Source organism: Centroberyx gerrardi, chromosome 6, assembly GCF_048128805.1.
Source record: "Centroberyx gerrardi isolate f3 chromosome 6, fCenGer3.hap1.cur.20231027, whole genome shotgun sequence".
Classification (NCBI taxonomy): domain Eukaryota; kingdom Metazoa; phylum Chordata; class Actinopteri; order Beryciformes; family Berycidae; genus Centroberyx; species Centroberyx gerrardi.
The window spans coordinates 20,936,390-20,964,323 of record NC_136002.1 but is presented as its reverse complement, the minus strand read 5'-3'; the positions used below and the strand labels follow the sequence as shown (position 1 = coordinate 20,964,323).

General features: G+C 42.6%; 4 protein-coding genes across 6 annotated transcripts in view; all 4 read right to left on the bottom strand.

Annotated features, from left to right (window-relative positions):
- Positions 1-49: 49 nt before the first annotated feature.
- trim59 (tripartite motif containing 59) lies at positions 50-5,929 on the bottom strand. Its single transcript, XM_071927881.2, has 5 exons — positions 5,912-5,929; positions 3,929-4,332; positions 3,537-3,758; positions 2,767-2,976; positions 50-2,672 (listed from the first exon to the last, which is right to left on the bottom strand). Exons 2-5 carry the CDS (start codon positions 4,181-4,183, stop codon positions 2,058-2,060), a joined length of 1,302 nt encoding a protein of 433 aa, XP_071783982.2. The 5' UTR covers positions 4,184-4,332; positions 5,912-5,929; the 3' UTR covers positions 50-2,057.
- Positions 5,930-6,747: 818 nt separating this feature from the next.
- On the bottom strand, positions 6,748-20,254 carry kpna4 (karyopherin alpha 4 (importin alpha 3)). Its single transcript, XM_071927388.2, has 17 exons — positions 20,068-20,254; positions 18,503-18,547; positions 18,179-18,268; positions 16,102-16,131; positions 15,837-15,889; positions 14,923-15,018; positions 14,487-14,572; positions 13,477-13,563; positions 13,228-13,397; positions 12,306-12,350; positions 11,964-12,095; positions 11,454-11,582; positions 10,640-10,744; positions 10,473-10,544; positions 9,756-9,918; positions 9,542-9,636; positions 6,748-9,103 (listed from the first exon to the last, which is right to left on the bottom strand). Exons 1-17 carry the CDS (start codon positions 20,134-20,136, stop codon positions 9,008-9,010), a joined length of 1,563 nt encoding a protein of 520 aa, XP_071783489.1. The 5' UTR covers positions 20,137-20,254; the 3' UTR covers positions 6,748-9,007.
- A 422-nt stretch (positions 20,255-20,676) lies between these two features.
- LOC139933375 (ADP-ribosylation factor-like protein 14) lies at positions 20,677-22,575 on the bottom strand. The gene is made up of 2 exons (XM_071927441.2): positions 22,084-22,575; positions 20,677-21,505 (listed from the first exon to the last, which is right to left on the bottom strand). Exons 1-2 carry the CDS (start codon positions 22,396-22,398, stop codon positions 21,200-21,202), a joined length of 621 nt encoding a protein of 206 aa, XP_071783542.2. The 5' UTR covers positions 22,399-22,575; the 3' UTR covers positions 20,677-21,199.
- A 1,781-nt stretch (positions 22,576-24,356) lies between these two features.
- Positions 24,357-27,934, bottom strand: part of ppm1lb (protein phosphatase, Mg2+/Mn2+ dependent, 1Lb) — a 38,179-nt gene continuing 34,601 nt past the window's right edge. The window contains exons 4-5 of one of the 3 annotated variants that reach the window (XR_011785610.2): positions 25,355-26,038; positions 24,357-25,317 (exon numbers count right to left, since the gene is read on the bottom strand). Coding sequence is in view for 1 of the 3 variants with exons in the window: in XM_071927883.2 (XP_071783984.1) it covers positions 25,698-26,038 (341 nt within the window). In the remaining 2 variants the exon portion in view is untranslated. Of the gene's footprint in view, positions 26,039-27,934 lie in introns of all 3 variants that reach the window. The other 2 variants (XR_011785611.2, XM_071927883.2) reach the window with 2 other exon arrangements.

Below are 27,934 nucleotides of genomic sequence, written 5' to 3'. Positions count from 1 at the left end.
CCTCATCTTGCACTGGCATGTTGCTCTCCAAAAGTGGCTGTTACATTGTCCCCACCGTGAATGATAGAAAATATAATAATCCATTAGACTGTTTATTGTTAGACATTTTTAAAAATACAAAGAAATAAACACTGTAGAAAACATTTTATACGGCTACAACAGATCTAGGTAATATAACATTTCTGTCAAAGGTTTTCAGTCTGCAACTGGTCCTGACAAATTCACTCTTGACAGGCAGCTTGTTCAGTCTTTGATGTACTGCACAAGCACATAAGACCCTATAATGCATCCTACAAATGTACTATTCAGCATTTAGGGAGGCGGGGTGGCATACTGAGTAGGGAGGATGTCCTTCAGCCAGAGCGCCCGGATTCAAGCCCCAATTTCTGCAAGTATCTGCCCTGCTGAAGTGTCCTTGAGCAAGACACTAAATTAATTATTACACTTGTACGATGCAGAATAACAATGTTGAGTAGAGCTTTCCTAAAGACCATACGGTCTAGCCAAAACAATGATTTTGGTTTTTGGAGTCACCAAAGTGTTTTTGTAACAAACCCCATATCAGTGCACCATTTGGGAAAATACACAAACTGTCTTAAGCAAGACTTATTGGCCCTGCTGGAATTACCAGTCATCTATGATAAAGCTATTAAGTGAAGGTGAGGTAAGGCTTGGCATGATGGTTAAAGGCACAATATGAGAGTTTCTCACTGCCATGTACCAATGCAACATGATCTCTGGAGGCTTTTGGAAGGGTACACCATGCGTCTGGTTCCATTCTAGCACTGTATGTCTGCATGTTGCATAAGCAAGTACACCAGGTTCTGTATTTCACATGTCTCAAACTCATTGTCAGTACAATATAACAGTTCTCATGTAAAGAGATACACATACATGTAGCTGTCTTGATGTCCTGTGCTCCCTGACAAAACAGGAAAGCTATGCAAACATCCCACTGCATGATGTGAGAGATCTTCATTTAGATGGACTTAAAATTATAATCTTTCAGTTCCATACTTTTGCCAAACCTCAATCCCTTGACTAGATTTTGATTGGTGTTTTATATGCCGATAGTGGTTGGGCAGTATGACTACACTCCAAAGCTGAACATTATACTTCACATCAACACAAATAAATATGTGAAAAGACTGGGTCTACAGCTACATAGAATATGTACTCAAATGTGTATCGGGACTAAACAAAAGACTTTTTTTGTTCCATGTTCCTCTAGATTTTCTGTGAAATTCACAAACCTGGAAATTAGCAAAGTCATGTTCCATACTTTCCCAGACCTGCATAGGACCCCTGAAAGCATATGAAGTGAGGCTTAAGGGAAAAATGCACCCTCAGATGCCCTTACACTGTTAAGTATCATCAATCTGTGATGTTCAATGCATTCCAGGAGGTATTTTGTGATGTAGTGTTGTAATTTACATTTTTGTTGTATCCACTTTCCCTAAACCTCCCTCATCTACTTCTGCTTCAGTTCGTGATTTCCTACATTTCTGAGAATGACTTTCAACAATCCCCAGAGAACGTGCCTGAACTCAGCTGGGTTATATGTTTAGGTGGAGAGGCCAATAGTAAAAAACGGTAGGATAAGCGCAAGAGAGCGAGAGTTTCCAGTTGAGAAACAGCGTGCATCGCAACACGTCTTGTGGCTGCAATGCATTATGGTCTGTTGAGGCTGCAATTGATGGAGAAATCATTATCTATTCCTCTTCTGCAATGATTTTGTCCTTGAATGTCGGTGCAAAATTGTGAGTCTATAGCCCTTGTTCTTTGATACTGAGGGACTGACACCAAAACCTGACGTTCACCACTGATGTTTTAGATTGTTGAAAATTTTTCTCCAAATGTCTGGCTACATCCACAGGAATAAGAAAAATGCAAAATGGACCAGGGAATGCAGGGTACATCACCAAAAGCTGATTTTTAAAAGTGCTAAAGTGTTTCAGGGTGGATTTTTCCCAGATACCAACAGGAATAGGAAAGTGAGGCTTTCTCAACCTGTAAATAACGGCTGAGCGTCTCAGATGGATCCAATTTGGTCTCTTTCAGAAGGAGATGTAGGTTTTGAAGAAGGCAGCCAGCTGCTGGAAGGCGTTTTCTCCCAGTGTGGAAAGGAAAGAGCTCCATCTCTCCACAGTCTCGCCCATCGCCGCGTACGCCGACCCCGCCGTCTCGTAAACAGACACGGTCAGTTCGCTGCTCAGGCCGTGGACCATCTGGCTGAACTGAGAGAGCAGGGAGAAGCCCAGGGACGCCCCCCCGACGGGGTTGACCCACAGGGCCGCCGCCAGCAGCAGCAGCCCCAGTAGCACCATGGTGGGAGTGGGCTGGAGCTCGCCCCACAGGTCCTGCACCCAGCTGTCGGACGGACCCCGTCCGGCCTCGGTCCCCAGACTGGCCTCCTGACCTCCGCACTTGGCACAGCAGCACACCTTGGGTATGGGCGCTTCCTCCAGGCTGCCGATGGTCATGGCGGGCCAGTGCTGCTGGAGGTACTCCGCCGCCCGGGGGGTGATGGAGAGGGCTACGACCGAGGGCAGAGGGGCTTTAATAAAGGCCTCCACCCGCTCTCTGAACAAGTGCAGGTTCTCCAGGAAGACCAGCGGCGAGTCCTCCTCCTCTACAGACGAACCCAAAGACACCAGGTCCAGCTGTTCCTCCTGAAGGGCAACGGAACAGTTATCAGTACTGTGGTTTAAATCAACTTCAACCGCAATATAAACCAGTCACGATCACCTTAACCCCGAGACACACCTGCAGCTCCTTCACCCTGCGGACGAGCGGGTCGTAGGCGCGGGACACCTCTGCACTGGTGGTGTCCAGGGCCTCCAGGTAGGCCTCTCTCTTCTGGGCCAGCAGCTCCTCCAGCGTCTGGAAAAACTGATCGACGGCCAGCCGGTCCTTCCTCACCAGGCCCTCGCAGCGAGCCTTCTCCTGCTCCAGCTGCTCCCCCAGCTCACACACCTGGCAGAGGGAGACAACAGCAAGGACAGGCAGCAAAATGAAGCAGAATGGCCGCTAGTACTAAAATGGAAGACTTTTTTGCAACATGCATTTACACTACCAGTCAAAAGTTATGAAATAACACAAATGGAATTATGCAGTGACCGAAAAAGTGTTAAACAAATCCAAACTATCTTTTATTTTAGATTCTTTCAAGTAGCCGCCTTTTGCCTTGATGGAAAGGCAAAGGCTTTGGAAAAAAAATTCATACATAGGCATCAACTTCACTATTTACATTTGTCTAAAAAACACATTTCAAGCATTTATGCATAAGCCTTTATATCAAAATGGCTTTAATGTAGGCTAATGAAAAACATAGTACATTCAATCAGGTGTGTCCAAACTTTTGACTGGTATAGTGTAAATTATTTAATCTCTTGTTAAACACAGCTTTCAATAGATTAATGACAACGGCAGAAAACAACACACCAAATGGGCTTTTTGAGAATATGTTTCGAGTGGATTTGCCCCAAATAAAAAAAATAAAAATAAATCATCCATATACTGAGAGGACTGCCCACCTGCGCCCATCTCTGGTCAGAGAGTCTGGCCAGCAGCAGCGCCGGCGTCTGTTTTTCCCTGATGAAGGCGGCCTGCAGGTCGTCTATGGGGTGGCCCTGGTGCTGCCCGACAGTCAGACACAGCCCGCAGATCAGCTGCCGGTCCTGGACGCAGTACACGTTCAGCGGCTGCCTGTGGTGCTCCGGACAAGAAGGGGGCCGCGGCTGGCTGTCCCTTTGGTACTGAGGCAGCAGATGGGCAGACACACATGTAAACATAAGCACAAACCGAACCAGGTTACAACAGTATTAGCAAATGTGAGGTTCCCAAGACGGATGGAGCACGCCGAGGAAGTCACACAGGATAAATATTTCAATTAGCTGGAACAGATTAGGAGTCGTTTCTTTCCTACTTTCTCAATGATGGCCCGCAGAGACACGTTGGTGGGCAGGGCGTCCACGCCGGTCGGGGGCAGCTCCACCACGCTGCGACAGTTTGGGCACTTCAGCGGCAGCCGCAGCGGGCGCCAGATGGAGTAGTTGGCAGAAACCTGGAGCACGTTGTCCAGGCAGGTCTTACAGAAGGTGTGCGAGCACGGCAGGACCCGCGGGTCGGCGAACAGGGAGTAGCACACCGAGCACGTCAGGTCCTCCTCTAGGTTATCCATGGTGGGAGAGCGGAGGCCAGGCGCGGGACTGGCGGCTTAGAGAGAGGGGACGAGCTGGCGGGACGGCGGGACGGGTGAGAAGCTACGTGTTGCGCGTGCTCCGACTGTCGGCAAGCCGGCTCGCAGCAAAACACACCGCCTTGCTCCAACTGTGAAGGTGAAGATTCATTACAGAAAACATTTTTGAGGAATAGTCGAGTCAAAGAATATGTTCTCTTCGTTAAAATTATTCACTACACATGGGTGGAGTACCTTCGTGGCAATGTGCAAAATCCATTTTCATCATCATACAGCCCATCTGAAGAAGTGCCGCAGTGGACTCTCACCTTACTGCTACAAGTTATTTCAGTCAGTTCAGAGTGTGGGTGATCAGCTGTTTTCTATCCCTCTGTACCAACTGATTCGCTGCAGGGCAAAACAATTATCACCCTAGTGTGATCCAGGGTTGTGACACAGGCCAGCGCTCCAGACTGTGACTCAATCAATATTTGTCACACAAGCGTTATGTAATGAGTGCTCCCCTCACTGCCATTGTTAGGAGGATTAGCTGGATTATCTGAGTGGCTGCCTAACTCAAGTAACCAATCTAACTGCATGTGTGAGGAGAGCAGACTGTACTGAAAAACAAAAGAACAGCCAAAAACCGGTAAGCTCCTATTACAGGATCTCAGCTATATTGCTGTTGTGAGTGTATGGGCCCTCTCCTCTAGTTACAGGCAGCTCCACAGCCACAATAGGAGGCCTTATGCCAGCCCCCACCCACGTCCCCACACACAGACACACACACTTTGTTGACGGGACAGGCTGTTCAACTGTGCAACCGTCCCAGAACCTGATCCGGCTGTGGCTCCAAACTGTAACCGCACTGGCGCCCAGATTCAAACAGGTAATAGGTCTCGTGATGCAGGTTAATTTAACACATCAATTAAGCATGTGGGTTAGTTTCATCCACTGATGCAGTGGTAAATAAAGATGGGTAAACTATGACCTCCTGCCAGTGGTCATAAAGCAAACAAAAGCCAATAATACAAATCAATATTTTCAGAAAATCAGTTGGATACTCATCACTATGACTTTTCAACATAAAGATTTATTTCAGCCTAATAAAGGTGTTTAAACTATTCTGTAAATAAAAAGGTGGGTAAACTTGACTTAGGTGAATGTACCTCCACCACATCCCTGATTTTGTAATAATAGTAACAGCGGAACGACAGCTGCACCATCCGACATTGTCCAACTGTTGTCCATGTTGGGACAGACTGACTGCTGTCTGGACAGTGAACACAGGAGACAGCAGCGTCTACTCTTTTCACTGGATGACACGGACAAAACATTCAATTTGTGGAAAATAATTTAGGCGACAGTTCAAATACACAATCCAAAAATGGAGCACATAGATAATCAATAATTAGATGTTTTTTCCCAAAAGGGTGGGGAATTATACCAACTAGCAGCCCCAGCGCAGGTCCATTACGGCTGCGGCGGCTACTTTCTCAGCCACTTTATCAGGTAAAGAAGCATCTTCTGTGGCTTATTTGAGTCAATTTGGATGCTAAAAACACTACTGAAGATGACACCCAGCCACTAGCTAGAGAGGGCGGAAAAAAAGTTTCACTGGCCTGGCTTACACAAGCAACATCTGGAAGAAAAACTATTGATATGGGTCTTCCTGACTCACAAGATCAAAAAAGATCTTTATGTGCAAGTGATCTTTAGTTCAAAACTCACCGTCTGCTCGGAGTTCGCAACGTCTGTTCAGGCAGATCCTTCATTTCCTACTCCTCTCATGCTGCCTTCAAATACTCCCAGTAAGCTCGTACTTCGGAGTGCCGAAAGCGTAAATGTCGACCTGTTGCGCATTCAAAGTGCCTTTGGTCGAAAATAACTAAACTGGGCCCTCGAACAAAAGTTATGACGATGCTTTTTTATTTAGAAACCAAGCGGGAGCGGCAGAAGGGAACAAATATGAATCATCAAGCATGTAACTGATAATTACATTAATTACACTGCTTGTGTTCCACCTTTTGCTCCTGGAGACACTACTCTTAAACCTCACATCTCGGTAACTCGTATATCATAGAAGTTCCACTTTCCTATATTGACTACTTCGTTAACTCATTCGTTTACACTCCACTCTTGATTCCGATATTTCCGACAGCATTTGAAGGCAGCATTTGTATTGCGTGCAGTGCGCATGTGGATAGGCGACCTATTCGGCCAATCAGGTTCAGTGTTTGCTCGATTTGAATACAAGTTTGCCTCGAGTGAATAACTACAGGAAATTGGACACGAATAAAAACAAAACCTCTCCCTTGAGAAATGAACGTTTGCCTGTAACGGGAAGTTAAAAAAAAAAAAAAGCATAGAAAACTGAAGTAAATAAGCCGCACGTCGTTGCATCAAAGCGTAATTACAGCACTTCTGTTTCATTCAATTAGTTCTCAAGTTTGTCTTCAAAGGTCTAATGCTGTGATAGCTGTTGCAGGACAACCAGAATGTCTGCCTGGATAAGGGGAATCATGGGGATCAATCATTACACAACAGACCACACATACACAATCCTCTCGATTTGGGTTTCACTATTTATTTTCTCCAAGACAACCTATCCTGTAGCCTATCTCCCAACAGGTTGAGCAAACCACCTTTTTTCTTCCACTTCATAATTTTAGATTTGAAACCACATCTTTGCTAACAAGGAATGCTGCAAAAAATACCCCTATGTTCAACAGAAGGTTATGACCACAAAGTGTAATCCATTACTACAGTGTTTTGAAGTTAACACAAATAAAATGGGAGAGGGTAAGCTCGGACACCTAACTGGTATAAGAGGGAAGGGGAGTAGGGGACTAAGGACTTGCAAGGTACTAAAGGTACAGCAAACTTGTTCATGGGTTTATCTTTTTTTTTTTTTTTTTTTTTTTTTTTTTTTTAAAGGAGAAACCAGGAAGGACAACTCCAGTCTGACATGTGGGGCAACCTTTACCTTGAGAAAGGGGGTTAAATCCCCTCTTAGTCTAGCAGAGATACATAAGCAGATTCATTACTGCTGCTCCTGAAAAAAAAATCATTATTTTCTCAAGTATCCCTAAAAAGCGTCAATGGATTACTCTAAAAATAAAACAAAGATTGTGGTTGAATGATGCATATTATAGAGGCTGTTGGCAGGTCAAACCTATGAAACCAACCAACACACCTTCAGAAAGACTTCAGGCCTCACTTTGCAGTGCATGTGCAAAACTGTTCAGATTTTTCTGCAAATCGGAAACTAGTAAGGGGGTAAGGGAAGGGGAACATGTAACATTTAAACAGCACAGTTTTACTTAAAAATGAAAATTACACTGTATCCACAGCCTAAGGAAACTAAAATACCCTAAAAAGTAACTGTGCTATAGTTTAGTACATGCAAAGGTTATGATTCACAAACCTACGTGAAATGGCCATTGTTCTCATTTCCCCTTGTGATAAGTCAAAGCTATGGCAACAATACTGCAAAGCAGTGATTTTGCTGTAATTGAAGTAAAAATAATGAAATCTCGCTAGGGGAACATTGAAGTCATTTGGTTGATAATAATCATGGTGTCAGAATTTCACAGCATCAAGCCCATGTCTGGTGCGTAGGTTAGGGTTCTGGTGTGAGGGTGGAATATGATCCTCGTCAATCACCTTTACACAAGCAATGAAACTAAAAGCTGAAAATAAAAAATATAATAAAAGGAACACACTGGAGGCAAAAAGAAAAGCCCAAAAGCCACCAAATGCATCTTAATACAATGCACTGCTGCTCCACACCTGCCAATAGCATTGTCCAGTGTCAATTAATACTAACTTAACAATAAATCAAAACAAAAAATAATCCTTGTGATGACGATGACTTTTTTTTTTTTTTTTCATATCCAAAGTTCTTCCTTTCAGGGATTTGAGGATCTGCCTCTCGTTCAAAGGCAGAATTTCTTTCCTGCCAATGCGCTTCTCGATTTTGTTTCTCTTCAGTTGTTGTATTTGTATCTTTTTTTTTCCCGCTCTGCATGCGTTCTCACCCAGTCTCGCACACTCCCAGTCACGCACGCAGCCAAGCACACACCACTCATCCGTCCATTCTCTCGCACATGCGACACGCGCAGCCGGACTCCTGGCCCCGCCCACCAGGGGGAGAGGGAGGTGCCCCATTGGGGCCTCTTGTTGGAGGAGATGAACGTGGCTCCTCAGCACTGAGTCCAGACATTCATACACAATGGGTCCATTCACACACATGTCTGATAGCGTGGCCGATTGGGGGAGGGGCACATTGAGGGTGGCGCCCTCTATGGTCGGAGGACCGCAGAATTGTGATATGGTTCATCTCAGTTCGTAATTACTGTTATTGTTGATTTCTGTTGTATTTTGTTGTCGTGATACTTCAAGATCTCTTGATTTTTGTGGATGTCCTTGGTTCTCCCCGGGCAGACATCGAGTTTTTTTTGTTGTCATTTGAAGTAGTTTTCAGTTTTTAGTAGACGACAGCTCCAATAACACGGAAGTTATGTCGGCATGTCTCTCAACGCATTCGATGTAGATGTTTTGCTTTTTTGCAACATGTAGCCACTCATTCTCACTCGCACCCACTCGCCATCTCAAACTTCATTTGGGCTGGTTCCCCTGGAATGCCAAATGAAATCCACACATTTTTCTCTCAGATAAGATGCAGCCATGGATCCCACGAGCCAAGCACAATGGATCTAATTTCTCTCACACTCTCGCTCTCTCTCTCGCTCTTTCTCTCCTAATTTTTTATGTTGAACAGAGTGCTGCATCGTGAACAAAACTCCAGAATACCCCAGATGCGTTCTAGAACTGGAATCCCTCGGCTGGCACGTTGGTGGAGTTAAAGCCGTAAGTTCCACCCTGGATGGCCTCCGGGACCAGGCTGGTGTCTTCATCAATCTGCACGACAGACAAGGCAGCACGTTAGGCAAGATACAGCAGACATTACAACAGTCACTTTGGTATCTTTGCACCAATATAAGCCCACATCAAGTAGCTAAACTGTATTGGGCCAATAACAGGCAAAAATACAGTACTGATATTGAAGAATTTTCCCAATATGGAAACCTAATATCAAAAGCCACATGTCAGTAATCAAAGTAAATTGATAAAGCGATATAAGATCTTCAATGGAGAAAAATAGACTTTATCTTTTACATTTTTGTCCAATAACCCCAATGCGATATTTTTTTTTAACATAATGTAACATATTGGTACTTGTTACAAGCCAAAACTTTAACATTTCAAAACAGAATCTGTATCAGCCCAGTAAAAATGTGTTTTCAAGTTTCTCAAAAGTCATTAAATAGCTAAAGTTTGTCTTAAATGGTAACTTACATCATCAGATGAGAAGAACTGATCAATAATTTCATATGCCAGTTTGTAGATGTCTTCATTTTCATGATTCTGCAGCTGCTCCACCTTCTCCAAACCTGAGGAACAAAAACAACATTTAGTATGTGCACCATCCAGGTGCCACATAAATACCAAATGATGACCATAGGTTTTATCATGTTCTTATCTTATCTGATGGTATGCAAGTGAAACTCACCCCCACACTCCTCAATGAGGTTAGCAATGGTTTCGGCCTCATCATCGGCCATCTTCAGGATGTTGCTGAGGCCGTCCAGGACTACCTGCACGACCTGGGCATCCTTCACTGTCAGCAGGTTGCAGAATGGTGGGATCACCTGCTTCTCAATCAGATGTGCCACCTAGCAGAAGCATAGAGAATACAGCAGAGATCAATAATCTACCATGTTAATGAAGGGCTATAGCGTTCCTACATTTTCCATTTCACTTGGCACCATTTGAAGATTTTGGTCAGCATTCAATATGATATATACCAATAGAGGTTTGGCAATACAACTGTCAAATAAACCACATCACTATAATTGAAGATTATTTATCACCACAGCAAATATCATGTAAGAAGACTGTGGTTCTACAAACTACACAAGATGTGAAATAATGTGCATCATGCCTGAACAATAATGGCACAACCTTTCTCTACTCTTTGTGCAATTTCCATATTTCATAACTTGGAAATGATCAACTTCCTTCAACTGCATAACAGCCCTGTATCTATCCATGTTGCAGCATACAAAGAATAAATGGTGTTAAGTACAGGAAGGACCAGGTAAAAGTGGGTTAAAAAGTTGAAAGTAGAAGCACATGAGGTTGAGGAGGATATGGGAGAGTAGGGGTGTTACAGGATGGGGAAAAGAAGAAAAGAGGACAGGGAGAGAGTTGTGAAGGAGATTCTTACCTGGTCTTTCCTTCCACTTATTGTCAGGTTGCTGATGGCCCAGGCTGCTTCCTTCTGAGTGCCAAAGTCGCCCTGGGAACACATGCATTCAAAGTTAGCGTTCCACATTTCCCACGGTATTTATGTACTCTCTCTACAAAACTTAAAAGAAGAGGGGAGACACGCACCTTGTCGAGCAGGTGGATGATCATGGGCACTAGCTTGGCGTCAATGACAGCCTGCACCTGCTGCTGGTTGCCTGCTGTGATGTTGGACAGGAACCACACTGCCTCCTACAGGACAGGGAGGACAAATACAGGAGTCAGTAACACAGCTTTCAAGAGAAGGGATGGGCAATCATGTGCCGTGGAGGGACAACCAACGACTACACCAGGAGATTTCACTGATGAGCACACCTTCAGCCAGAGCTGGAATGAAAACCTGTGTATTTTCGGCCCTCCGTGGCACATGATTGGCCTGTCCTTGGGACTGGTGTGTTTATGTGCCTGAGCTGGATCAGAATCCAGGGGTCTGGCTCTAAGAGTCTGGACCCCTGGTCGAGACAGGGCGCTGTGGGCGGGGCAGGGACGACTTTGAGGCTCTAATCACTGGCCAGGTCACAAAGGGAGGGGCGGGCCTCTTGTTTTAAGTGACCTGCCTCAGATGCACTCCGATATCAGCAGAGACCAGCGGTCTTCAGCGCCCTCTGTCCACCGTCCAGTGGTATCACACATTCAGTCACATGCACACAGACTACCCTCCTCCCCACCATCTGTCCCGCTAACTGCAACTATCGCCAGCCGCTGAAGTCTTCTTTGTCTTCATCATCAGGATTCTCCATGTTGTGAATTCCTACTATTAGCTGTCTGTCCCATCTACAACCATTTACACAGCATTCACACTAGCACCAAGTCTCTGATTTCATCACTTCCAGATAGCGCATGCTGCCGCAAATTATGACCGAGAGACTGTGACTGCGTGTGTGAAGACAGGATGTGTTACCTTGTTGATTTTCTCCTTGGGGTGTGTGAGGAGGGAAGGGAAGTGGCTGAGGGCGTCACAGTTGAGCACCACCTGGGTCTGTTCATCTGTACCAGTCACTATGTTGCCCACTGCCCTCAGAGCAGCAGTCTGGACCGGGAGGGAGAGGGCAGAATCGTTATACATAAGCACATACCTTTAGCTAAGCAGGTTTCAGAAGTGCCCCCCCATCCCCAACCAATGTTATGATGTGATATGAATAAACTTTCATACAAAGCCAACCTCCTGTCTGTTGTTGGCAGGTTGTTTTGATTGATTTTATGCATTATAATCACAGAGTATGGTGTTGGTTGACTATTTTATAATGGCTGTGTAAAAGAATTTCTACATGTATTATGAACTATAAAAATGAACGTGTGATATGGATGAAATTTGTGTTTTCTTAAAAACCACATTACGTTTCTTTTATTTGATCATAAGCATGATCAATCTCCTCTCTAGACTGTTTCCTCTCCCTCCTTCGCTCCGTACCTGAACTTTGACCTCCTGGTGGCTGAGCAGGGGCACCAGGTGAGGGACGATGCCAGAGTCGATGACCATTTGGATCTGCTCGTTTCCAGCGTCCGTCAGGTAGGACAGAGCCCACACTGTGTCCACCAAGATCTGGAGGCAGCAAACAAAAGGCCAAAGAATGAATATTTCCTTTCTGCAAAACCTCACTGAACAAATACACCTGAAGCAATGCTATACTAGAGCTGATTTAGTGGGAATATAAAGCACTACTAACAGATACAAAGTAAATATGTGCCTTACTGTATAACCAAGACATCAAAGCCTACTTAAACAAATCACCAAAAAAAGCTGTGTACTCACACTGACATCAGTGTGGTGGATCAGCACACAGAGAGCTGGCAGGATCTGAGAAAGGCATTGGAGAAAGTGGATGTGAGAAGGGGAGAGATGGAGGGAATCAGTAAGTGGATAAAACGACAATAAAAACACCAACAGGATTTCTACATCTCCCATAAAGGGCTAATCATAGCTTAGACAGCAGGATGGTGCAGCGCTCTGCAATACCTACTACACCTTCAACAATCCTGATCATCACTCATCAGCGCACTAAATCTGCCCTCATTTTCCCAGCTTAGGTAGACCCCTGATGGGGCAGTAATCCTCTTTGCTGCCCAAACACCAAACGCTAAAAAACACATCCCCCCTCTTACATTTCGGGATAATGAGAGGCACCGAGGTGGAGAGCATTCACTGACGTACAGACAGGCACTCAGAGGAGGCTAGCATACACAGCAGACGACAGCAATTGCAAATTTCTCGTTTCTCACAGTGATATTTTACTCTGGCGTCAGATTTGTATCAAATCCTGGTTACCTGTAATAATATCACTTAAATAATTTCCTTTTGCATTCATTAGTCATGAAATTGTACTTCTAAAACATGTGAATATGTAGACTGTACAAAATAATAGAATTGTTGGTGTTCTTTGCTATATTTGATATATATTTTTTCCTGTTTGCAGTTATTAATGGAGGATAAAGCTGGTGAATACACATCCCTGACACAGCTAATGCAAGGGTTAACTGTTCATGGAGTCGTGTCGCATTGAGTACGCTGCAAAATTTCTATTACCCAAAAGTAAAATGTTGCCTCTCAAATTTGCAAATACAGACACGAACTTGACAATTCAAAAACATATCTATCTTACTCTTACCCAGCATTCTAGCATGCACACATACTGCTCTCTTATCTCTCTCACACACAGACATACACACTCTCCTACCTCTTGGATCGTCTCCATGGGTGGTGGGGGGTCCTTGTGGCGGCAGAGATTGACCATAACCCAGGTGACATTGCGGAGGAAGGTGATGGGGATGGAGGGGCTGATGAAGGAGAGCAGGGGCTTGACCACGCCCAGGCTGATCACATAGTCTCTGCACTGAGGGCCATCGCCTGGAGAGAACACACAGAGCGATGACGACGTGGGACTGAAAGAGAATTTATTTATTTCATTTTATTTATTTATTCTCACCTATGATGTTGCCCAGGGCCCAGACCGCCTGTTCACACACATTCTGATGAGGAGAGTGAAGCAGCCTCAGGAACAGCGGCACAGCATCTATAAGAAGAAGAGTGTTAGATATAAATGAGAAGTATAAGAAGTGTAAGCAGAGATATGTAGGGATATTAAGTCAGATACGTCCAAACTCTGCTTGTAAAGTGTCTGTTAGGGCTGCACAATTAATCATAGATAATCATGTATAGTGACTTTATGTTGCCACGATTAATAATCGTGCAGTTCAGTGATGTTGAAGTGTTTGTTATGTTTTCAATCCCCCTGAAAGTGCTGATGTGGTCAAGCGCTTCAATTATGCATGACCAATCAAAACCTTTGAATGCGCAACATGCACCTATGTGACCAAATGAAATTTAAGATGGAGATGCAGGCAGCTCTGGTGAAGAAAGAGAGAAACCTTACATAGACTATCTTTGGAAAAATGTAGCAACAAGCAAAGTGGAAAAGAATGGACTGGCCCAACATTAGAGAGGAAAATCTTTCTCCCCAAGTCTGAATGTGAAAAAGTTTTAGTTCCTGAAAGTGGCCTTTTATTTATTTTATTTATAAAGTAAAATACAGTGGCACAGTGAATTTTGTAAATAAGGACCACAATACGAGTAAGACAGTAAGAGTCAAACCAAGACTTTCTAGCTGCTGCTACTTAAAAAAAGTGAAAATGTGTGTTAAGGTGCAAAGTGCAATAATAATTAAAAAAAAAAGTTTTTTGAAACAAAGTCAAATAATTGTGATTAATAAATGTGATCACATTATTTAGGAAAATAATCAGGATTATCATTTTTGCCATAATCGTGCAGCCCTGGTTCTGTGTTACTGACATGTTGCCGTTTGTCATTCTTGTATGCAAACATTAAGCATAATACTTTCTTTAGGATTCTGACAGTTTGCTGCAATTCCACTATTACAGAATGAACTGGTAGTGTTGCAGTATCCACAGTTGTGTGTTGTGGTACATTGGCACTTACTAGACTGGACCACAGCTTGGGTCTGCTCTGAGGTACCCGACGCTATGTTGGTCAGAGCCCAGGCTGCCTCAAACTGAAGAGATGGGCTGGAGAGAGGCGAGAGTGGAGAGACGGATGAAGGCAGCAGAGGCGATGATAGAAGTGATTGTGATTGGGTGAAATACAGTAAAAGAGGGTGCTGATGAGTCATTTATGTTCTGCCATTCCTGGAAGGTGAAAACTGGAACACATTTGCATAACTGTGCAACACCCTTCAAATGTAGGCTGGGCTAAGCCCTGCTAGCACATTTGCATAACTTTGAAGTATAAGCAAACTCAACATCATATGATGAGGGGAAAGGACTAACTTCTATGCTGCTATAATCATTCTCCATGAAGAGGCACAATACACTGCTGTGTACACACATGCAGACACACACAGCGACAGCCTTCTTACTTGTCATCTCTGTCCAGGCAGTGGACCAGGATGGGAAGGATCCCAGACTTGATCAGGTCATCGATGGGAGGGTTACGGTCACTAGATAACAACTTCCTACAAGAACAAAGAGGAAACAAAAAGACCATTACTCACACAGTCACACTCACATAGCTTCATCGACACATACCAACACAGAGGTTACAATTACACACACACAGAAACAGTTGAGGAATTTGAAGTCTCACATCATTGCTGCTGTTATTAGACAACAATCTGAGTGGCTGTGCCGACAGGAGACATCACCGTGCTTCTGAGCCAAATACCAACTCTATTACACAACATCACCTGCAGGAATGACGGCACCTGCCACAGAAATGGGCCCGTGTCCAGACACAGCTCCAGAGTTGCATTCAGTGATTTCAGAATTTATTAAAATTCCAATATAAATAAAACATATTACATTGTATGCCTTAAGGAAAAATATTGATACCTGTACAAGTAATTACATACATTACTTTGTGTTGTACTTGACCTGACCCAACCATAGGAGGCCTGCGCTCTTAAGCTGCAATGTCATTTACAATATTCTGTAATCAGAAGGGGCTGACTAAGTGTAAATCGTGGCTGCCCAACTGAGTGGAAAAACACATTCATTTGTTGAAACTGCAATATCGACAACTGCAGTATGCCACAATTTTTAATCAGAGCAGTTTTAGCAGACAGTCTCCTAGACAAAGCATTCTGGTGTAGAGAAGCAGAATCTTTGGCTTCCAAATCCATTTGTGCACCAGATGTGAACCTTCATTGCATTCAAACTGGTACTGAAACACTCAGTAAACAAAACTTCAACATGAAGAATTGTCAATATCATGTAGTCCTAGTGTAAATTGACATGGCCAGCAGTTAGAGCCCAAGTGTGAGAGAGTTCCTACCTGGCAGCCTGAACAGCACTCAGCTGGACACCCTGGTTATCACTGGTGGCATTCTACAAATCAGCACAACACACAGTCAGTGAAATCATACAGAACATTTAAAAAAAGTTATAGCTCAGCCTACTTCCTATTTATATCACATTATGGTGTGCTGAGGATCTTGGAAGAAAACAAAGTGTTAAATTCTCGTACATAATCAAGGCAATTAATACAACCTGATATACACTGCACTGATGATGGGGGAAAAATCAAATATCCAACTTACTTGTACTATTGCTTCAAGAGAGGTGTTTTGCTGAAACAGAGGAATTTGGAAATTGATCAGACTAGAAACATTCTTTGTCAAAAACACGTGTAAACTTTAATGTCTAGAGTTAAAAGAAAGAACAAAAACTAAACTCTCGACCAGTGGTTAGGCAAAAACCCAAAACACCAACATTGTTCAAACACAGCATTGCCCATCAAACATATCCAGGCTGGATGTCTGTCCCAAACTTGATACACTTGGCAGCACAACCAAGTTCTGTGCTGCCTGGCAGTACCAAACGAGGGTGAGCAGACATCTGTCAACCTCTTGCCTGTCGTAACAGAACTCCCATCCCCCAAATTGCTTTTGTATGTGAAGACGACAGAGCAGAGAAGAAATCTCACCAAAGCACAAGTGAGAGCGAATAGAGGATTGAGAAATGCCATCAGGAGGAAGTAGTAACTTACAGTCCTAGACTGAGAATTGACCTGGTGTTGTGGTTCAACTGGATGGGCAGGGCAGCATTCAAAATAATGATGATAATAATGTCAAGTTCACTTAAGCAGGGCAGATGCTTGACAACGAAGGGGACTGAACACAGGTCCTCTGATTGACTCACTATGCCACCCTGCTGCCCCTGTTAGACTGGGGGGTTGATGGGCGTTGCCTTTGCATGTGGTAGCTAGCAGTTGCAGGTGATCACCTTTGCACCCATGAGTAAAGTTGGTGATGAACTTGCAACAAAGTCAAATTTGTCCAAAATAGAAACAGTCAAACATGCCGCTGCATGCAAATTTGAGTATATTTGCTACAGCTTTACATTGTTTATTTGCTCTCCATGCCTGTGGAGACACATGAAGATTAAAGAGGTAACCGTAACCTAGGGAAAACAGGAAATAGCAGTGACAAAAACTCAACAAGACAAGACAACAACAACAGCTGCGATGAAGGAATGAAAAAGGCAGCTGAGGGAATATGAGGATTTAGGAGCCATTTGATCTGTCAGAAAGGTGCAGATATCCTCTAACAAGCTCAGCGAGCCTCGCCGCAAAACAACTCAGTTTGAAAGAGTTGACCGCGAGGTGGGCATTGAACTAGAAAGGGAAATGGAGACACTTGTCCACAAGGCAATATAACCAATCGTGATATTTTAGACCAACTGAAGACACACAGTGGGGGTGGTTTGCATTTAGCTTGCTGGTAATACAACAACAAAATGAGCACAAAGCCTGATATTTTTGGCCAATCACTTATGGCCATATAAAAAAAAATACAATGGCCAATTTGAGGGATATTTTCAAAGCAGATGTCAACATTACAAATGATTTGTTGTCCATTGTTAATTTTATCTAATTACTGCTATCAGAACCTAAGCTCCAGTATTAATTATACCCTAATTTAATCATCTCTGGTGCCCACTTGATACCCCAATGACACTCAACCCTGTCTTCTAAAATCTAAGAAAGGTTTCCAAGTAAGTGCTCGTCACAGACATTACATGATAAGCAACAGAAAAACAGCAAAACAGGAAGCTCCATTAGAAATGAATGGGAATATTGTGTCCAAAAAGCCCTGAAAACCTTAAAAAAAAATAAAAAAAACATCCCTGATAAGGGATACTTACACTGGAGGCATTGTATTGGTAATTGCCCAATCAATAAACAACCAAATTGTTGTAGATATACTGAAAAAATATGGGTCTCTTACTGTAGGAAAAATAAGCCACCAACCACCACACATAAAAACAAACTGCATGTTTGTTCACACTGTTGCCCCACCCCACTGGCATTGGGCAAGGACAGCTAAGAAGGCAGCATCACAGGGACAATGTGTCAGCACGTCTAAAACCTCTTGAGTGTTTAACCAATGACACAGTCCTAATGTACAAAACCACTTGTACAAACAGTTACTACAGAAACTATTTTTTATGTCAAGTTGTCAGCCCCACTGCTTTAATAGGGCCTTACAGGAGCCTTCTCACAATGCAAAAACCTAAACATACTGTATGTTGACTGTAAGTTTCTAGCGGAAAGTGACAACAAATAAACAGAGACAATCTCTGAGCGAAAGATGCAAGTGCAAAGCAGAACCATACCGATCTGAAATCTCCATCAGCATCAGAGTCCTCACAGATGTCCTCATGGGGCACATTTCTCCTCTTCAAAAGGTGCTCATCTCTTTTGTTCTGTGGTAGATGGAACAGAAAAGGACACTTTATCCACATTTCCACTCATTAGTCATCATAACAAGGAGAAATAAGCATTAACAGTGCATGTATTTCATTGATAAAAGAAATGCTTAAAGAATAAAGAAGAAAGCAGTATAAACCGGAGTTGAATTTAGTGGTAACGGTCACAGCAGGCTGAAAGTCATTGGGTATTTGTAGTTGGTAGCACCATGTGATGCAAACTTTGATTACCTTGCGGAGTTCCACCACGACCTCGGTCCTCTGTCTTCTCATAGTCTGTGGGCGAGATGGCGCATTAATATTGTAGAGCCTGGAAGTTTAATCAAACCCGTCTACTCCAGACAGTCAGAGTGGCTATAACAGTAAAATGGTGTACAGTCTGATGTCAGGATCCAGTTTGTGCTACTGGAGCTGTTCAGAAATTCCCATCCAGTCTCACTCATACCTCGGGCCTGAAGTCAACAGGCCACACACTGCTAATGACAGCACCAAAACAAACTTGACAAGGGTCCTACCCAAAATGCCTCAGTTTAAATACTTTACATGCCATAACAAGACAGCTATCCCATTATATTCTATGATATACTACTATGATACAGCCATCCCCTATATTATATGATACTTCTTCTTCTTCTTTAAAAAAATATATACTTGACTGGCACAGTAAGAAAAAAAGATATTCAACGGTTTAAAGGCAAATGTGTGCCTTTAAGGAAAATGGATTTAATTTAGATGCACAGACAGAATAGGTGTGTGTGGGTTATGTACTGTATGTCTTCATCTTTGACAGACTTCCACCATGGCGGTGTTAACGTACGTTATCCGTTAGCCGATTACCTACTAAGCTACAGCAAAAAACTAGCTGGTACTTGTCAACCCGGATGTATTGAGAACATCCTGATATCCTCGCCATGCAGCTACCTCGCTAGAGAACCAGCTTGAAAACACACATCTCTAGCTAACATGAGTGAAACAGCAGAGGCATGCTGAGTTGACTGTAATCGTTTTGTAACTTATGGATCTAACGTTAGCTAGTGTGGAAGTTAATCTATCAGCCATATGATCCTGTTCACGGTGAAACGTTGGTTCCTTGCACGGGTAGTTAACCAAGGGGTACAATTAAATAAAGCCCATTGGTTAAAAAATACAGGTAGTTGGCTAGCTAACAAGCTAGCTGGTTTCCGCCATTGTTTTTGGTGATAAAGACGGGGGATGGGTGGAACTGCAAGCACCAGCACCAAGCCCTAACCAGCAAGCTTAACGTTAGCTAGCGAGCAAGCTAGCGTTAGCCAACCATCCAATCAAAATAACGTTAATCTGCCACGGCATTAGCTTGGCAAGTAAGCAAAAATATGTTACACAACTCAAAAGTCAAGTTTATGTACTTTCAGATGTACACTAAACGTTTTCACTAACATACAGTAAGCTAAAGGCCGAACCGGGATGATATGCTTGAGTTAACGTCAGCTAGCTACCATGTCCCCCATGGGCCCGACTAGCAGCAAGCTAACATGGCACATACAGCGGAGGCGTTGAAAGCTAGCTAGCTTATCTGATTAGTTTTATAACGAAGGTCTTCTCATGCATTATCAAACCCATGAAATTCAAGGGTAATGCTCTAGCTAACGCCCTCGATCTAAAATCCACGATGTGATAAGGCCCTGGCTTGGGCTGGGTGCAAAGTTCCCGATGGTGGAAATTAGAAACGACGTCACAGGGAAGCCAGAAGGCGAAGCTGCTACTGAACGGCGCATAGAAAAAGAGGAGATCCTCGACACGAATCTGGATACTTTTACCTCCAAATCACGACCCTTGTTCTTGAAATTCTTCAGCCGCTGGTTGTCCAGTTTCTCGTTGTCAGCCATGTCAGCAATTTTGGCGACGTTCAATACCTTTTTACTGATGAATTTAGCTAATGAGCTACCCTTTTCTAGTTCCCTTTTCACAGCCCTTTCGTTAGCGGACTATTTTTTGCTGGTCTGTCCGCGGTGCATACTGGGAATGCCGGTGGTGGAAGGGCAGCCTCGCTCTGGCGTAGAGGAAGGGTGGGGAATTCCCCTTTTCTCTCATTGGTTTCTCTACTGTTACATTTACCCATCCATCTGTAGGGCGCGCCATACAACAACGCAGAGGACCATATTTGATTATCATATTCAATATAATTAACGTTCATCTAATTTTTTTCTTTATCCCCCCAAAACTCAGAACCGCATGATATCCGAACAGTTTTAAAGTCTCTCACTCTCTAGAATTCATTAAAACTGTTTCAGTTCAGACATCTGCAAGTGGAAAAGTGACATAGATGTGAAATGAACGGTAGTCATTTATGTCTTGTTGAAGAAAGTCTTTACATTTTTATTTTGTTACATGACAATTACATTTATGCAATGCCATTCTAAACAAACACATTAATACATATAAATAGGCTACAACATGTATGAAAAAGTAAGTAGCAGATAATACACAACCTGGAAATTGCATTTCATCAAGCCACATAAACTAGAGCGAACAATGTTTTTTTTTAAGATGTCAGTTTTCCACATTTTGACTATAACATTCAACTGCTCTCTAACACTGTTTTACTAGCTGCTCATGGCAGCTTGTGAAACACCTGCTGTTTTCTCGTTTGCTCAAAACTATCCTGATAATCCAAGATTATACACACCATCCTCAGTTATCACCATGGCCAAGGCACATTTTGTCTCGACCAGGATGCAGTAGAGATGCTTTCCACCACAGAGATGTAACACTGAACACTGTGTTAATGTCATCTGTTTTACTGCTGCCTCCTCTCATCTGGACCACAGAGATGCCACAGCCAGGCCATTTGCTGATGAGTTATACAGGTAGGCTAGAAAGACTCCCACACATGGTATGAATCTATCTTAGAAAGAGATTTTCATCCAACACATTACGAATCAATACATGTTAACCACAGTGCAAGACTGGTTTCATAGCCGTAATAGGGAAGCCCTTGGACTGCAGCTTTTCCTTGATGTCCTCTTGAGTCTGTTTCAGTGAAGTCTTCAGCAGATAGACAATCCTCCTGAAACCCTCCTCTAGTCCCGTACCTGTGGAGGCTGAACATGGCTGGACAAACCAGGGCCTGTCCTCACACACTCTTCTCAAGTCCAGTCTCAGGCAGAGCTCTGCTGGGTCCAGAGCTCCAGGCAGGTCCTGTTTGTTGGCTAGGACCACGAGAGGAACTCCTCTGAGACTCTGGTACCTCAGGATCTGCTGGGTGGAGGAAACACAGTAGGACAACTCAAGTCGTCAAGTATACAACTATGGGAAATTCCTAATGGCACATCTTAAACCTGAACATCTTCTTAAATATCTTAAATATGATCCAAGGCTCCACTCGAAAGTTCATAAAGGTCTGGCAACCATTTCTATCCTATTTTGAGCTTGATTCTCCCTCTGTTAATACAATATAATCAATAGCTTCAACCTTTCTCACTTTCTTTTTTTTTGAGCGGAAGGGAGGGAAATGAGCACAGGTGCTTTTGTATGGATGGGTATAGGTGTTGTTTGTGTGAGTGAGTGAGTGAGTGCGCTGTCTAATGTCTAATATGTCTAATGTCTAATAATCTAATTGCTCTTTGGGATGGTTACTTGTGTTTAATTGTTGTAACAGCCATAAAAGTTGTTGTAACAGCCATAAAACTTAAAAGCCATAAAAGTTCTCGCAATCAGGCCTTATTTATTGCTTAAAATGTTTGTTTTTCTAGAAGCTTTTCCATTGCAAATACAAAGTTTATTTGCTAAATATCTTATCAAGAATCAAGTTCAAATGTTCTAGATGACTTTACCTGATGGAGCTCCTTGCGCGCCTCGTCCAGCCGCCTCAGGTCCCAGCTGTCCACCACAAACACCAGTCCAGCGGTGTCAGCGTAGTGGTGCCTCCAGTGGGGCCTCATCTTCTTCTGGCCGCCCACATCCCACACCGTCAGCCCTGGGCCGCTGTGCTGCGTCTCCAGCATCTCCACATTGAAGCCCACCGTTGGCACGGTAACCACGCTCTCGTTGTACTTCAGTTTGTAGAGCAGGGTGGTCTTCCCTGATCCGTCCAGGCCCAGCATCAGCACTTGTGCTTGCTTGTGGGGCTTAGAACCATGAACACCCATGTCTCAAAATACTGATTCTGTTGTCTGAAGAAGTGCAACTTGTGTCTTTATCTAAAGAAGTATATCTTCTTCTTGTTGTATAACTGTGTAAACTAAGCTCTTTGATCCAGTGGCTGCAGCTGTATCATCTGTCTGTGTGCTCTGGGAAGTCTGTGCGCTCAATGAGTCTTTCCTCTGTGTGTCTGGTCTCTTATGGAAACTGGAAGCTAATCAGAATGCCTTTATGTTACACAGAGGCAGAGAGATCCCTCCCCCGTGTTGTGATGGGATACTTCTCGTCATTAGTTGGCTTTCAGTCAGGCTTTTTATATCCATCTAGTGACGGTGCAAGTTAGAGGAGCATTGAGTTCTCTGGTTACCACAGCACAGTTAATGGAGTCAGGTCACACCTGCCCTAGACCGTCACACACACCAGGAACCAGGAAGCCCAAGTTTGGTAGAAGGGGGGGGGGGGTTGTGTTTCTTCCTGGCAGGCTCTCAGCTAGCAATGACATCACAGGGCAATTTTAGGTCATGGTCAATCTCCCTGGCTGGTGTGCATACATTAGTTTTATCTTTAGACTCACAACATGCCAGAGCTCAGTCACAACTAATGCTCCAGGGACGTAGGCTGAGGACACAGCTTCCAGAAACCTCTAGGCAAAAATAGTTTTGGGGGATTTGTCAGTCATCTCAAATAGATATACATAGAAACATCTTTTGACTTATTGTGATAGACTGCAGCATAGTATTTAAACATGGTTGTTAAAATCCAGTATGCACTTAAGATAAGTATGAGAGTAGTGTACTACAGCTACACAGATCCACAGATTGCTGTGAAGAACATCTTCTAATCACCCAGCAGGTGGCACAGACAGACTACAAACAAGGTTTTCAAAAAATAGGTATCAATCTATAATCTCTAGTGAGGATGTTTAATATCTCTTACACTTTTCTTGCTCTTCCTTCTCTCTTCAAACAAGGAAAATGGAACATGACAGAGGAAATGATATGATCATTTACCATTTTAATGTTACCTTTTTGATTTACATTTTAAAATTCAATTTTTTTAATTTATTTTTTTACAATTTATTAAAGTCAACAAAACAAGTACAAACGCCACATAAACATTCTGTAACATACATTATTCAGGAAGAATGTACAACTGAAAAAGCACATACAAACGATTTTATCTGGCAAATACCTCTGATGATAAACAATCCAGGGACAGGTGCATTGCTTTATTCATTGCTGGATAAACAGTGAAGGGGTGATACTAACATGAGGACAGTATGTACATTCATCTTACAATGTCATGTCTCTCGGAGACATCCTTTTAAAGATGCTAGTCTATTGTGAGTTATCAAGGTATGACATCAAAGTCGTGCGATGTGCATGGCATGTTCAACTGCATTACATTAAGAACCAACAAGTTAGTTTTGGCAGCAGACTTCATAACAGGAAATGAACAGTTTTACAAAAATAAGGCAACAATTACATATTTCATTCAAAGGCTTCTCGTTACATTTTGAGTGACAGTTCAGAGAAATAGAAATTCAACTGTACATATACGATGTGTATGTACCAAGCTGTAGGACATTTCTGTTCATTAAGATGACATTGATAAGACAGTATGTTCTCAGTTCATTCCATCAATATGGACTGTAGCAACTAATATTGTAATCACAGTAGGAAAATGTAGTAACTTGTCAAAATGTTATAAAATGTCCCTGTAAATGGGTTGAAAATGCACTAAAACCTGTTAATGTGACAAATTCCCAGATAATGTAATGACATAACTGCCGATTATTACTTCATAATAATATCAACTAATAGTATTGTAGCTTGAGTTATGACATAACTGCCGATTATTACTTCATAATAATATCAACTAATAGTGTTGTAGCTTGAGTTATTACTTTCTTATTCTTACAAGTTGTTACATTATTACTCAATACTATTATTACATCATCTATTATTACATACTATTATTACATCATCAGATAAAATGTTACACCCCTTATGAAGAAATAATCACCAGTTAATGTCATAATGTGAATACAGAATGTTATTACATTATGTGGGAATTAACATTAACAGGTTTTATTACATTTTTGATGGACACTTAGATGGACATTTTATTACATTTTGACAAGTTATTACATTATCTGGCAGTTATTACATCATCAGTTGCTACATGGATCCTGATGTTAGGTTAGAACTGAACAGAATAACAGAACAGAAACACACTACAGAGACAATCTCAGCTTTACAAAGACAATGTCTTGTCAACAATCAAAACAGACATGAGAATTTATCAGCAGAGAAGCAATCAGAAATCTTTTCAAGGGAATTTATCAACAACAAAATAAATAAAAATGGGGCAACTGAAATCAAAATATTGCATTCACTCTCAGATCAAGATTGCCCAGGGTCAGCAAATGTGATATGACAATGTAACTGCTTCTTTTGCTGTACAATTAGAACGATGGTATTTGGACAAGCATAGGCATAATATCATTTGTGTTGTTCATGTATAAAGGGAATAAATTCATAATGATGATTTGCACCGTTGACGTGTGTTTGATCCAAGGAAAAAAACATCCTAAACAACATACTAAACTATTGTAGTTTTCAGTGCAGTCATTTGGTAGAAGTCAATAGAAGTCTTAGACGATGTGGAAACCTAGAGTTAGCAAACTAGAAAAATAAACTAAAGTTAGTGGTCACATAGATATTGAGTGAAAGACAACATTTGAAATAATAATATGGTAGTAAAACTCCATGCTGTCTTGTATTCTTACATTTTCATTTGTCATGATTGGCTAGAGAATGAATTGGTTGTAATTTGAAACTTGTGTGCAAGAGCAACACACAAAGACTCATCTCAGTCTTACTCACACACTCACTGACTCACTCACTCACACACACACTCACTGTCTCACTGACTCACTCACTGACTCACTCACACATACACACCCCACATGTGCACACCCCACATTTGCACAAAGCTAAATCTGATTTGTTTATTTGCATAACAGTGACCCAGCTCACACTACGGTGTCGGAAAGATATGGCCAAGCCGAAATGAATAGACATGTTCTTACAAATGTCACTTTCACAACAGTAAAAGTGAGAGAGAGAGGGGGGGGGGGGGGGATATGTGCTGAATGGCTAATTTCTGTAAATATCTTTGATAGAAATAGTTCTCGCTCCAAAAGTTGCGGGTTCTGTGTTTTATTTTTTCATCTTAAGCCTATCTTATACATACATATATTCAAACATAGTATAGATATGTGGCAGACCAGTGACGGGCGGGTCTACTGCTCGCTGGCCTTGCCTTTAAACTTGACCACCATGACAGTGATGTTGTCAGGGCAACCGCGGTAGAAGGATTGGAGGACGATGCTCTTGGCGCCGAAATGGGGCTCGTCCAGCCGCTCCTTGATGAAGCGGACCGCCTCCTCGTTGCTGAAGGCGTCCCACAGGCCGTCCGATGCCAGGATCATGAACTCCGGCTGCAGCTTGTCCAGGTCAAAGGACATGATGTCGGGATCGGGGATGACCACGTTGAGGTTCTTCAGGGGGTAATCGCCCAAAGAACGGGACATGGCCAGGATGCCCTGAACACGCCAGGAGCCATTGAAACTGATGAAGCCACCTGGAGAGACAGATAGACAATGGTGAGAAAAATATAAAAAGAAGGGTAACAGAAGTGAGAAAAAAGGAGGGAGCAAGAGGGGAGTGTGTGTGTGTGTGTGTGTGTGTGTGTGTGTGTGTGTGTGTGTGTTAGTGGAAGACAAAAATAGAGGGCACAATGAGGATAGGACAAAGTCAAGAACAGAGAAGAGGATAGCACAAAGGTGAGAGGAAGAGAAGAGAAACAGATGTTTTTATGTTACTGCCATTAGAGAACAGAGATGAAAGATATTGTTGTTCCCCTGAACCAGCTAGCAGCAGGTCTATTCATCTGTATCAACTATGAGACCATTGATTCACATGAAAGAACAAAAAACACTATGGATCAGTGCCACCAATGTGTTTTCACTCGCCCAATGCCGGTTTGGCTCGGGGAATGAATTGTTTATATTGGATATAGTTCAATTCATGTCACATCCTGCAAGTACAGCTGTGTGTCCTCTGTAATTGCTAGAGCAGATTACGGGCATGGAATTTTACTGGAAGTGTCTGTATTGGAGCAGACTTCCATACAAGGCCAAGACACTTTCCTAGGAAGCAGGCTCAGCGTGAAGGAGGAAGATTTCAGCGTTACACATTCAGTTACTCGGGTGAAGCTCGTTGCTATGGGATCATTGTTAGGCAAATGTTATATACACCCAGCAATGAGAAACAAGAGCCACTACGATATATTAAACATAACCAGTTATACTAATGAGGTCATTAATTCAGCTGATTAATGCAGTAATTAGCAAATATTCATATGCCAAAATACTTGTCTTCACATAACACATTGGTGGTATTGATATGGCCAACAATGAAATAATGAAGTGATAAGTCCTCCCAACTGAACCCAAGACCAAGGGAATGGATCCCGTGGGTGCCAATATGTCTGATGTGTAGATCCAAAATTTGTCTCTTTTAAGGAGAGAGTTTGTATCCCCCCCCTCTGTGAGGGAGTTTTACTTGTTCTATACCCAGGTATTTGAAAGAGGCATCACTGTGTTGCATTAGGCTGAAGTGAGCAGCTACTGGACTTTTGTAATCACAATTCCTGATTGCACGTCCTGTGCTCCGAAATCCTTGTTTTCAACGATCTGCCTTTTTTTCCCAGCATATGCGAGGCCACATGGGCATTTCATCATATAAATCACATAAATAGTTTTGCAGGAAATGACTCTTTTTATTTTGTTTGTTTTGCCAGTGAGTGGGTGGTTACATTTTAGTTTTGAATGTGAAGTTACATAGTTTGAACATTCCTAATTTCCAGAGTCAACTGAGCTCAGAAAGGATTGAGCAGGGCAGGCAAATCTGCCCTTATCAACATGTTTTTTAGGTTAGGGGGTGTTTTAAAAATAACACACTGAGGTTTATCCAGGGGTGCGTTGCAGGCAGGGTGCATGGCAATTATATGCAAATATTTTCTTATGATGGAAACTACGTTGTTCTCCAGTGATGAATATTGGATAGTGCAGATGACCCTGTTGTCCAAGGTTTTGGTCCTAGTTTTATTGAGACACTCCAACTGTGAAACACTGTTGAAACGATCAGAAGATTTTGTTCTCCACATCGACTACTTTTATTTTGAAATCATCATCTGAGCTATAAATAGGGTTCAACTGGCTCAACTGAGAAATAGTTAGGTTTTTTTCAAGGGTGTGGGATGATATGACTGACCATGAAGTATAGAATTTCTGTCCATGCTTTTGCGAAACAGGCTAGTTTTAAATCCATCACTGTCTTTAATGACAAGAATGTCCAAAACGTTCACTCTGTGCGAGTCAGAACCCATATTGAATTTCAGTTAACCGTTCTTAGAGTCCATAAAATCATTCAATTCTCTTAATTTGTCCTCTGTTGATGTCCATATGAAGAAAAT